This window comes from Eschrichtius robustus, chromosome 9, assembly GCF_028021215.1.
Source record: "Eschrichtius robustus isolate mEscRob2 chromosome 9, mEscRob2.pri, whole genome shotgun sequence".
NCBI lineage: Eukaryota > Metazoa > Chordata > Mammalia > Artiodactyla > Eschrichtiidae > Eschrichtius > Eschrichtius robustus.
In genome coordinates this window covers 125,868,285-125,881,777 of record NC_090832.1, presented here as the reverse complement: position 1 = coordinate 125,881,777, position 13,493 = coordinate 125,868,285, and the positions used below count along the sequence as shown (strand labels likewise).

The 13,493-nt window shown below is 38.3% G+C and overlaps 1 protein-coding gene across 3 annotated transcripts in view; it reads left to right on the top strand.

Moving 5' to 3' along the window:
• Positions 1–13,493, top strand: part of ME1 (malic enzyme 1) — a 190,093-nt gene that overhangs the window by 86,514 nt on the left and 90,086 nt on the right. For all 3 annotated transcript variants that reach the window (XM_068551687.1, XM_068551688.1, XM_068551689.1), the window contains exon 6: positions 6,612–6,715. In XM_068551687.1, the coding sequence (XP_068407788.1) occupies positions 6,612–6,715 (104 nt within the window). The remainder of the gene's footprint in view (positions 1–6,611; positions 6,716–13,493) is intronic.

Genomic DNA, 13,493 nt, shown 5'->3' with positions numbered 1-13,493 from the left:
GTCTCTTAAGAGCATTCCATACTTTATTTATTTTTTTTCTGTTGTTGCCAAATCTTTTCATAGAAGTTGTGTTCATCATATACCTTTTCTTAAGTAAGTGACCAATATCGAAGCTTGATATTTTACTAAAGATGTGAGTAAATGTTCCTTTTGCCCCCTCTAGTCTTAAAAACTGCTGCATGTATCACATGGTGTGTGTTTGCTTGGGCTGCTGTAACAGTACCATAAACTGGGTGGCTTAGCCAATAGAAATTTATTTTTTCACAGTTCTGAAGGCTAGAAGTCCATGATCAAGGTATCAACAGAGTCAGTTTCTTCTAAGGTCTCTCTCCTTGGCTTGTCTTCCTTCAGTGGTATTTTGTCTCTGTGCATCTGTGTCCTAATTTTTTCTTAGAATAGCACCAGTTATGTTGGATTAGGGCCCACCCTAGTGACCCCATTTAATTTAATTACCTTTTTGAAGACCCTGTCTGCAAATACAGTCATATTCTGAAGTACTGGGATTAGGACTTGAACATATGAATTTTGGAGGGGCACAACTGAGCCCGTAACACATGGTCAGTCTTCAAGAGGGCATGGGCAGTATGAGTGGGAGAATATTGTCTCTACATAGTCAGTCTCTGTTTATTAAACTATTGCTCTGGGTCTCAGCTTTTCTGATTCTAGTTTTATGTTTAGTCTGGCCTTCAGTTCATGTGTACAGTGTATCTAGATCTGGAATCCTTATTGGAACTTTAAGTCACAAAGTTGAAGCCTCTTCCCATTGAGGAGGTTCCCCCTTTTGTTCTAGAAAGTGCTCTTCATGTTTGGCATGAAGCAGCTGTGTTGGGGAGAAACCGAACAAAAGAAAAACCTGATAGATTTTTCTGTCATATGAACCTGCCATGTATCTTTCAGCACTTGTACAGAAGTCATTGTTGGCACTAGAATGTGACTGGTACTAGGTTTCTATTGCTACCATGAAAAATTACTACAAACTTAGTGACTTAAAATAGCACAAGTATATTACCTTATAGTTCTATAGGTCACAAGCTTGACACAAGTCTCAACAGGCTAAAATCATAAAAGATGTCAGCAGGGCTGAGTTCCACACCCTTGTCTTTTCCAGCTTCTAGAGAAATGCCTCCAGTCCTTGGTTCATGGTCCCCTTTATCTATTTTCAAAGCCAGCAATGTAGTGTCTCTCTGACCCTGTTTCTGTCATCCCATCTCTTTCTCTGACTACAGCCAGAAAAGGTTTTTTGCTTTTAAGGACTCACCTTTAATCACATCTGCAAAGTTCCTTATGCCACGAAAGGTAATGTATTTATAGGTTTGCGGGGAGGAGCATGTCATTATGCTGCCTGCCACATGGTCCCAGCTGGGTTGTAAGCATTTCTCCCTCAACCCCCCCGCACTTTTTATCTTTGTCCTTTCATATTATGGGGATTGCTTGCCATTTCAGTCAAGTGATCCTGCATTTGAATGAGTACTAATCGTTATATTGTATAGTAAAGCCAGAGGAGAGAAGATAATCCCTCAGTTCCCAGCTTGGTGTGTATTGTCACATGCTTACTTTTTCATCGTGTCCTCTTACCTCACCCTCTCTAAATTAGGATTATATCAAGGATTTATTCCTCTGTTTTCTGAGGCACAACACCAGTGCCTTGGGAAGGAGAATGGGGTCTACAGTTTGGTTTTATACGCGCTGTAAGTCTCAGGAACTCCTTGAAGTTTGTGATATATTTCAGAAATACCCATTATATAAACGAAAATAGAAAAAAATTTACCTGAGACAGGAACTTTCGGGGAAGTCGAATAATTTTATTTTAACTTAATAATTTAAGGTTGAAATGAGTGGTTCTCAATATACGTTCCATGAACAAAACCAGTTCAGAATTACTGGGGGCATGTGTTAAAAATGCAGAATCCTGGGCTCCACTCCAGACTTACTGAACCACAGTCAAATTTTAATGATTTTTATTTCTACTGCTTGTTAACATTCATGCCAGCTCATATGCCTGCTGACATTTTAAGTATTGCTTGAAACTCTTGGCTGAGCATTGGCAGTTAGATTGCTTAATCATATTGATGACATGAACCAGCAAAACAGCAAAAAGTTTATATTATTTCTTTACAGAATTTGGTTTTTCATTTGAAAATAATGAGTAAATAGCAGCATAGAATATGATTATCTGTATATTATAAATATAATTTAAAAATAAATGCTGAAATGGGAAATATTCATAACATTTATGGCAGATAAAGATTTAAAATGTTCTTAGTATTCAAAGAACAGTTTCAATTCAATGAGAAAATGTTAAATGTGAAATATACAAATTGCCTAAGGACACATGGTCACAGATAATTTAAAAATGAAGAAATGAAAATGGTCAGTAAACTTATGAAAAATGTTTAATGATATTAGAAAAGAAATATAAATGAATACTACTTGATAACATTAAATATATTTATATATTTTTTACTTTACTATATATTTTATTTATTATATATTTTACATGTATACTTCAGATATACACACACACACACACACACACACACATATGTGTGGAAAGATAATACTGTTCCTTTGGTTGCAACAAAATAAACATATTTATTATATGTCACTGGGGGGTGGGGGATTGTTAATTTGTTTGTCCTCTCTAGAAGGGCAGAGTTCCAATACAGATCACAAATTTTAAAAATGTTCATCTAGTGAGTGATGTGAAAACTTTCCACAATATATTCCTATGTGAAAAGGGGTTATATATAAAACAGTCTATGATATCGTCCCCAATTTGGACAGATAATATTATACATGCATAGATGTAAAGAAAAGGACCTAGAAGAATATGCATCAAGGTGCTAGTGGTGGGGTAGTTCTGAATGGGTAGAGCTTATTGGTTTTCTTTGTTTTTGATTTTACATTTCAGCGCTCTCAAATTTTCTGATAGGAAATACTGCTTTTTGTAATGACTTTTAAAAACTTTAGAATATTGAGAAAATATTTTTTATTTCTCAGAAACTTTAGACTGGAATGGTAGAAATGAGAGATATGAACAAGGTAAAAGTTGATAGTGATTACTATTAACTTCAAATAAAAATTCCCAAGGTTCCAGAGTTGAGACAGTGCTAAGAAGTATGATAATTAATTTTACCAATATATACCCTCCTTATCTCCTTTTTGAAACTCTCTTATGTTTCCATATGCTTTTGTCCTTTACTCTCTTTCAAAGCCTAAGTTTTTTCCTTCTCACATGCTTCTAAGTCTTTGTAAGTCTTCAGTGACAACAAATGTATTGCATGTGACACGTCTTGTTAAAGAAGGTCTAATCTTTTTAAAGTGTTTGCTTAATACCAAGTCTTTCATTTATTTTCCAACAAAGATCTATTAAGTTTTTACTCTTGGCTGTGAGAAGTTTTTAATCTAATGAATTAATGTCACTTCTGTGCCAGGCTACTTGGTCTATGGTGCCATTATCACAACTGGGTAATCTTGTTAAATTGCTTTTTGTAGATGTTATTTTTTTGTCAGCCAGATTTCCAAGAATGCACTCATTATTAAAGCTTTAATTATCATGACATTTTTAAAAACCAGTAATTTTTGACAGAGACATTATGACTGGAAGAATTTTATAACTTCCTGATTTAATTCAAAAGCTTTATCTTGTTCATAAATCTTCATAATTGACTCTTCACTGTAGCAGACTTCTTTATGATATACTTTAATTACTAGCATGGGAAAGAATCAGAGAAAAGAGAAGGGGAAACATGTAACATCTTTTCTCAATTGTGTTCTTTTTCTAATTCACGTTTTAGAAGTCCAGCCATATCCCAGACATGGAGAAAGTATTTAATTCTGGCAGCCATTAGTAGCTCACTGGCACTTTAACATCAGCTGTTCAGAAGCCTGCCAGCAGATTGTTTAAAGTTTGTAGGCCTCAAGGAACAGCTGGGCTTTACAACAGTACTCAGTTTTAGATTTTACATTTCCTGTGAAATACATTTATATGATTTGATATGTTAACTTCCAGCTAGCCAGAAAGCCTTAACTCATTGTTGTGCAGTACATTATAAGTGGGACGACCACATAATGTATTGGCCAAACCAAGGCACTTTCACAATGAAAGAGGATACTTAGTAATTACACCAGGACAAGACATGTGAACTGGGCTATAGTTTATGTTGCCTGTAAGCAAATTCCAACTCAGGTGATTCAAATGGTTTAACCTTCTTGACAACATAACCACACCTGCAAAACCATATCATTTATCTATAAACCACCTCCAAACCTAGTGACTTAGAATAATTGCTGTTTTATTAATGTTCTTGATTCCCTGGGATGGCTAGGGAGGCTGGGATGCTTGGGACAGCTTGGCCTTTCTCCATAGATATTCTCACCCCTCACACATTGTTCACATTCCACATGTAAAATATGCTCATCTCCATCCTAGGTTTCCAAAAATGTCATCCCAGGAAAAACAGCAGGCCCACAGTTCAGGATCCTGTCATCTAAATCAGGTCTAGATGCAAATGAAGATCCTCGTGTTTTGCTCCTTGGTGTGGCTCCTCCTATATGTTCCCACATACCAAGCATACAGTGGTGAGGCAGGGACAGAATGACCACAGTCAACACTCCCTTTCAGAATGGCAGGAATAGGAGTCATATGGCTCTAAGTGGTTCATAGCAATTCTGAATTCCCAATGGACATATGTTGCCAGGCCACCTACTTGAGGGGCAGGGAATGTTCTTTGAATAAGCCCAGTTCTTTTTCTTCAGAGTGGTTCTGTAGTTCATTGTTCTCCTAGACTTTTGGTTCTTCTGTCTGGGCTCTTGGCTCTGTCCTCTGAGATAGTCTTCCTTTTCCATAAGAAATGGCCCCATTGCATCAGAATGGCTCTCTCAGTCTGCTTCCTGCCTGTGGAAAGTGGAGGATCCAATGAACTATTTTTGTTTTGAAGTGTCTCTGTGTCAATTAATCCAAGTAGTACAGTACCTTTAAAAATTTCTTTTCGGCTTTCTGTGTATCAGATTATAGTCTACTACATTAGATAAAGGCCCTACTCACAATTCTTTTCAAAATAGGCCTTCTCCCTATTATTGGTTGACATATCAGAGTGCTGTGGTACCAGTTCCACTGAATTAGGCACGATGGTCTCCTAGGCTCCACTTTAAATCTTTCAGAAGCTTTCAAAAGAGTTATTACAACCACACACTTAATTTGATCTTTGACCACAGGCCTTATTTTACTTTGGAAATCTTTTACAGGCAAGTCTTGTGTCCTCTATATTCTGTTTAAATTTTGCTCACAAGCTGAGCATTTCCTTCTTTAGTTCATGTCCATTTTAACCTTAGCACACAGCCAGTTTATGCATTCAGCATTCTGCCTGGAAATCTTTTTAGTCAGATTCACAAGTTCGTTAGGTACATTTTTCTCTATTCTAGGTTACTGAAGGTGGCAGTGTTGTCAATTGTTTCACTATTATGTCAAACAGATTGCCATTTTTTCCGAGGCTGTAAAAAATTTGTCTTTGTAATTTCTTTCGGCAATATTTTGTGGTTTCCAGTATATAGGCCTTCCACATGTTTTGTTAAATTTGTCCCTATGAATTTTATGTTCTGGAATGCTATTGTAAGTGGAGTTGTGTATTTTATTTCATTTTCAACTATTCATTGCTAGTATATAGATATACATTTGATTTGTATAAACTGACCTTATATCCTACAATCATGTTAAATTCATGTATTATTTCTAGTGAATTTTTTGATAGATTCCTTAGCATTTCCCATGTACATGGTCATGTGTGTACAAATAGAAACAGTTTACTTCTTCCTTTCCAATCCTTATTCCTGTTTTTTTCTTTTTCTTGCCTTATTTTAATGGCTAGGATCTCTAGTATGTATAGTGTTGAACAGAAGTGATGAGACTAGATATCCTTGTCTTGTTTCCAATTTTAGGGGAATAGCATTCAGTCTTTCACTATTAAATATGTTGTTAGTTGTGGGTTTTTCCACAGATGCCCTTTATTAGGTTGAGGAATTTCCTTTCTATTCCTAGTTTACTGGGAGCTTTTGTTATAAATGGGTGCACATTACTGTATATAAATTATACCTCAATTAAAAACTGATTTCATTAAAAAATTACCTATTCTAAAGCTTAAACAGAGTAGTGTTGCCTGATATATATATATGTGTGTATGTATGTATGTATATCAGTTTTAGAAAAAAATCTAAGAAAGGAATTGCTATCTTTCCATTTCCTAAGCTAATATGATACTTCAAAACTCAATATATTTTTCTTTGTGATGAACTTTGCCTTTTGAATTTTACACAACTGAGAGATTTTAATACCTTTTCTCTCCTCTAGAATAAGACATAAGAATAACAATAAAAACATAAGAATGTTTTAAATGTTTAGTAATTATATTTCATATTCTTATTTATAAGCACTGTAGCTGTATTATATATAATACTAAATAATAACTGTAGGTTAATTCTGAATCAGTATAGCTAGATTTTATTTCCATTTCTATCCTTTTTGTAGAGATGAGAAAACTGAGGTTCACTCAGAAAGAGTAAATGACTTGCCTTTAGTTATTTCTATACTTATGATAACTTTTTTTTGCAAATAGGAGTTACTTAAAGATCCATTGTACATTGGACTACGGCAGAGAAGAGTGAGAGGTCCTGAATATGACGGTTTTTTGGACGAATTCATGGAGGCAGTTTCTTCCAAGTACGTATAATCTTTATTTTATCTATTCTTAAGTTAAGTTTCAAAAACTTAAAGATAACCTAACATAATAAACTATAAAAATATCCAAGTATGGTACAGTGTGTTTAGTAACTAGAAGTGATCTGAATGAAATACATATATCTCCCCATAATATTGCTTGCCAAACGATAATCTCATGTGTCTACCCCCCCAAAAGTTGTCTCTGTTTCTGTCCCTGAAGATACTTTTTTCTTACAAGGATCTTCAGATTCTGTTGTTTGGGAGGCATGATTATGGTGAATGAGGCAGTGGCTAGTGACTAAATTGCCTGAGCAAGCCTTTTCATGATTATTGGCAGTCTGTACTTTGTTTCTGGCTGCTGATAAAATCTGGTCTTCCATCATCTTTGTGGGTGAATCTGACTCTTGTGGTAGGAGGAGCAGAGGAAGAAGTGAGCATGAGTTAGTACAATCCACAGGGTCCAGAATGGGGCAAGATCCATGAATCTCTGATTAAATCGACTGTATGTGGTTAAGATGCAGTACAATATTTCACCTGGTCTAGGTAGCACTTAATTGTGGACCCAGGGCTACTGTAAAACTTTCCAGTTTTTTCCTTCAAGGTAGAGACTTCTGCCGTAACTTAGCAATACGTTCTGAGAGAATTTTGTCACGCTAACAGTCATCCCGTTTGTTTCTGTACAGCCACAGAAACCGTGTACTGTTTAAAAACATATACGTTGCTTTGGTTTTTCACAGAAATGAACTCATCACTAGAATCAATTGTAACTATAGACATACTTCTCGTTTTTTGTTTTTTTTTTTTTTAATTATAAGGTTTAATTTTAAGAAGTTGAATTCAACAGCAGAAAATGCTTTCATCAGCTGGCACAGTATTTAGAATATTTTGAATCTATTATTACCCAAGATTTTGTGCAGAGTGTATTTGCCAGTTAGTATGGACTACTTTTTAAAGACCCATGCCTGATTTATTTATTGTTATTATTTATTAACTTAAACTTATAATAAACTACACTTACTCATAGAAATAGTTGAGAAACTCTACACTTTAAGTTCCAGATTTCATGGTACAGTTAATTGATAGTAGTTTTTCATGTTTAATTTTAAATTCCTTACCCTGTAAAATTTATGTAAGTTTTTGAAATTATGTGTAACTTTGTAGGTAGCAACATTAATCAAGAGATTGTATAGAGAATACTGCAAGGCTATATAAAAGAAAAGGAAATTCTCAACATGTTTGTTTTTATTGTCTGTTTGTGTAAATAAAATCTATCTTTATACAGGTAACTTAAATATACTTACAAAGAAGCTGTTAAAACAAGTTATGAACTTAGCGTGTGTGGCCTATATACTTAAGTGCTGTTGAAATAAAAAGAGAATATTTCCATAATCAATGGAAAGCGTTCCAGATGAAAAGCTAATTTTGAATAAGCTGTGTCAGTCCAGAATCAGAAAAGCTGTTTGTTTGTTTGTTTGTTTAAATGTTGAATTGAGAGGTTACCTAGAATCTGTAATAAGGAAATGGGGTTTGACAAGAGTCAACAATAATTTAAAATGCAGAGACCACGTGTAAATCAGGAATTATACTTCTGGGCTCTTCCCAGAGAAAAATCCCACAGACTTTTCAAAGACACTTCCTGGCAGGACACGGCTTTGGGAAAAGTTTTCTAGAAATGAAACCTAGTACTACCAAATTAAATTGGGGAGTAGTCCTGAAGATAAGCCCAAGATTATTTAAAAAGGAAATATAACTTACATTCAAGGTGGAAAATGCCTGTTACAAGTTGGGCTTAGCCAGGAATCTGGTTCTGAGATGGAGTTATTAAGGAGCGTGCTTGGAATCAACCCCTTTGGAGGGGGAGGGGACAGAAAAAGAAGTGGATAAAAGAGAAGTTGAGCTGCAACTTCGACCGGCCAACAGCCTTGGGACCACCCCTGCATGCTATTTAGACCCTTAAGGAAAACTGATTTCCATTCCCTACTCCCCAGGCAACACTATGTTGGTTTTATAATTTACTGTCTTGTCAGGGTTGGGATGGGGCAGTTGCAACTTCTTCCTCTTGGCTTTCTCTGCAATTATATATCTTACCTCATAGGCCAAAGATTTGATACGGGTGTTGTGGCAGCTGCCAAGTATATGTCTATCCTGGTTCTATATTTGGGGACTGTGGAAATCACCACCGCCTGGGTCTGTGGTCCCAATGGATCCAGTATGAACTAGACCTTGGCCAGGGCACCGTTAATTATGGGCCTCCATACGCTTCTAACGTGGAGGAACAGCATATTGATGCTTCCGGTCTCCTGGTATCACTGTCAGCTCTGTGCCCTCAAAATGTTTGGGTATTCCCTGTCCCCAGTGCACACTGGCTTGAATAAAGGGCTATAGGTCCGTTTGGGGAAGGATTGGGGGAATTATTATCTTGTATTCTCGCCATGGTGTTGCAAGATCCTCCCTTCTGGAGACTAGGCTTCTTCTTCCACCAGTGAGTCCAAAAATTAGCGAAGGTTTGGAAACTGAGCATGTGATTGGGACTTCATTGGGGCAGCTACCCTCAGCTTTGTGGTCATCCGTCTTTGATTTCTTTTGAATGTACCTATTGAATAGTAGCCTCGTTAGCTTCTTATTTTGTCTCTAGGGATGCCATACTCTATGAATTAGGTCAATAACTGTGGGTCAGCACCCCCTGCACACCAACCTTGCCACTCTCAGGATAACTGTACCTACCTGGCTTCTGGTGGCTTCTGGTCCTCACCTGGTTCTGTTCTCCCCATTGCTATTAATGAGCCTGGTTCCATAAAAACCTTTCCTCTGTCACTTCTGACCTTCAGAAGAGAGCCACCACGCAGAACCTAGTAATGTGGATGTCTTCTCACTAGTACATTCCTCATGGCTTTGGTAAGTGGTGCGTTTTCTGGGCCTTCCCAGGGAACATCACCATCCAATGGGATCCTGGCCTTATGTAGCATGTGCACCCCAGAATGCACTCTCTGAGCCTGTACTCCCCTCTTCTGCCATCTGCCCCAGCATTCTTAGCATTTCAGCATTACATGAGCTATTACTTTGCCCCTGTTTTTAGGAACCATCCTAGTAGCCAGTTTGTACCGTCTCCTGAGATTCTTGCTGGTTGTAAATCTTGCCTCTCAGCACAGTGCCCTCGAATCAATAAACTCTCCCTTATCTCATCTTAAATGCCAGCCCCTTTGATTAAACACCCTCAGAATTTAATCTTAGATGTACTCTGCTTGCTAATGTAAACTTGCTAGATCTCGCAGTTCCTTTCTCAAATAGCCTCTTTCTTTTTCCTTTATCGGGCCTCTTACGTCCCAGGTGGGTTATATGGTGATATCACCCTAGCTATATAGGCCAAAGTTTCTGGAGAGGAGGTGAGGGTGGACAGATGGGGGGTCACAGAGGCCCAGGTTGTCTTCTGGGAGAGAAGCCTCTACCTACATCATTGCCCAAGAAAGAAGGGGCAGGCCACTTTTGTGGGTTCAGAAAGTTCTGGGGAATCTGGGAACTCAGGATCTGGGGAGGCATCAAACGGGACACCTCATCCCATATGGCAGGATCCTGTTCTTTTCCAGCCAGGATCCTGACTTAGCACACCTTCCATGCCTGGAAGTTAGGGAGTTTCGGACTACTCTGACGATTAATCCCTGTTCCTGGTCGTTAACCTTTCTTTGCCCCAAAGCTGCAAGATCCGAGAGCATTTTTGTATCTACCAGAGAGTTCCTCTGGCTTTCACGTTGGTGGTTACTTGCCCTTAGCTTTTTTTTTTTTTTTTTTCCTTCAAATTTGCAAATGCATTCTTTTAAAAAAAAAAAAATTTTATTGGAGTATAGTTGATGTACAATGTTGTGTTCGTTTCAGGTGTACAGCAAAGTCAATCAGTTATACGTATATTGCCCTTAGCTTTTTATATTCTCTTTCCATTGTCCTTATAGTTTTTATTTCTCCTATGTTTCTCAAACATCATTGCAGCTAAACTGTTCCCCTTCTGCTGGTATACCACCCCAGCCTACCCCTGGTGAGAGCTTTAACAGCTGGACATCCACCTTGTGCCAGGGGTTCTCTGTGTTCCACTGGGGTTGGGCTCCTCACTGCCAGCCAGGCAGCTAGTGATCTAGTTCCAAAGCCCCATCTTATCACCTGCTTTCTCAGACCACTCCCGGTACCATCTGTCACACATTAGGTTACCTGGGAAACATATGTTGAAACGACCTTTACTATTCAGAGGTTTATAAGAAGTGCCCTAGAGATCAACCCCTGTGGAAGGGGTACGCAGGGAGCAGAGATGGGCACAGGGAAAAACTGATCTGGGATGCAGCACAAGACACCTTCCTCTGGCCCCATGGGGAACTCGGGAACTACAGTGGCTTTTCAGAATTGTGCCCCCAGCTGGGCTGAGATAGCCAAGCCTTTCTATTCCTACATCAGTTAGTCATTGGATGTGTGTCACCCTGAGAAAGAGCATGACCTATGGTGAAGCGCTCTCTGTAGCTGAGGCAACCCCTGGGGCAACAGTGGGGGATCTGAGAGCCATAACACAGTGATATTTAGATTAAGATGAAAACTGAGCAGAAAAAAAAGTTTTACGGTTGGTAATAAAGGCAGGTGCTAGAATCTGTAGGATGGACCATATTTCTGATAATTCTGTTATAAGTCAGATGATAGACAACTGCTAGCCTCTGCATAATATTTTTGCTTTGGAAACATTGGCCATTGGAGCAAACCATTGAGTTGCCCCAGGCAACTGTGCCCTAACAGAAGCCAGCATCTCTCCAGTAAGAATGTCATGTCAATTTATTTTTTCTTTCTCATTGTTTTGATTCATTCATTCATTTGCTGAAAGCCAGGCACTGTGTTTGGTGCTGGGGATATGGGGCTGAATTGGACAGAAATAATCCCTGCCTTCCACATAGCTTCTCTACTAGAGGAGACAGATAATAGACAAGAAAATAAGCAAATAAGCAAATGAAAGAATGAAATTTATAGTGAATGCAATGAAAGAAACAGGAAATTGGACTGAGAATAATAGTAAGTGGCTTAATTTATATAAATCAGATGAGTGTTATAGATACCAGTTACCTCTTCTATGAAGTCCGTTGTCAAAGTAATGATACTTTTTAGTCATGGTACTTTTGTTGAAAATTCATATGAGCTCTTTGATCACAGTTAGGTAAATTCATTAACAGTGGAAAACTGAATTCAGAAAGTATTGATTGATTAGCCTGGATACTAAGTAGCAGCTCCAATGGAGTACCACAGGTCTGTTTCCCTAGTATTTGCCTTTTCAACGATTTTATCCGTTGGTCCTAGTAATTCTACATCTGAGAATATAGGTTAAGAAAATAATCCTGAATAAGAAATAATTTCTATGCCCAGATAAGTTCACTGAACGTTTTTATTACCTGATTTTCTTCCCTCTGCTTCCAGAATAGCACACCTTCCTCGCTTTCCTTCTACCTCACTGGTTGCTCCTTCACGCTTCCCTTGGCTTCTTTCTTTTCATTCCCTTGACCTCTATACTTTACCGTACGCCAGGGCTTGGAGCTTTCCTCGTTACTGTTTATCCCCACCCCCTTGGTGACCTCATCTGGTCATTCATCTTTATATCTGTGACTCCAAAATCTGTGTTTGGAGTCTGTACCTCTCCTCTGAGCTCCAGGCTCATGGTTGGCTTCCTCCCTGATGTAGATCTGCGCTAGACAGAGCATACCGAGCAGATCGGGAACTGGACTCCTGACCTCCCCACCTGCCCCGGCCCCGCTCCTGCTGCAGTACTTCCCACTCAGTGAACGGCAGCCCATTCTTCCCGGTCCTGAGATGAAAATCACTGGAGTTACCACTCTGTACCGTGCTACTTGCAGCACTTGTTAGCTTTAACTTCAAAATGTATCCAGAAGCTAGCCGTTTCTCATTGTCTGTATTATTACTTCCCTTATCTGAACGTCTTCTCCCTGATTGTTGTTAACAGTCTCCTGACTAGTTTGACTGCTTCCTCCCTTGTTGCCCCTTAGTCTGTTCTCAACACAGAAGCTAAAATGACTGTACGTTAGGTAATTTCTCTGCTCAAAACCCTGCAAGGGCTTATCATTTCATGCCGAATAAAAATAAGTCCTTGCCATAGCAAAAAAGGCCCTGAACCATCTGATTCCTTGTTTGCTATTTTTCTAATTAAAGCCAGGAATGCTAATGCCTCAAGGCTTGTCATTTCTTCTCCTTGGAATCCTCCCACCCTCACCTTGCCCAGTTTCCCACATGGCTAGCTCTCTTCTCCTTTAAAGAGATTTTTAAAATTCCTCAAGGGAGTTCCCTGGCAGTCCAGTGGTTAGAACTCGGCGCTTTCACTGCTGGGGCCTGGGTTTGATCCGTGGTCGGGGAACTGAGATCCCATGGCTTTGCAAAAAATATAATAATAAAATAAAATAAAATACAGTTTCCTCAAATATCTCTTTCTCAATGAGATCTTCCTTGAGCAACTTATTTACAATTTTACCCCCAACTCATTTTTCTTCTTCTCTGCATTTATCAGTATCTGACATATTTATATTTATTTATGTTCTGCCTACATCCTTATACTATAAACTTCATGAGAGCGGGAGTTTACTCTTCCCTTCGCTACCATATTCCTGGTTTCTAAAATATTATCCAGCATGTGATAAGTAGTCAGTAAATATTTGTCAGATGAATGATTGAATTTGATTTGTTTTGTTTATATAGCTTAAAATGATAGGTATGAATGGCAGAACTTTGGTATTTTAAATAATTCCTTCTT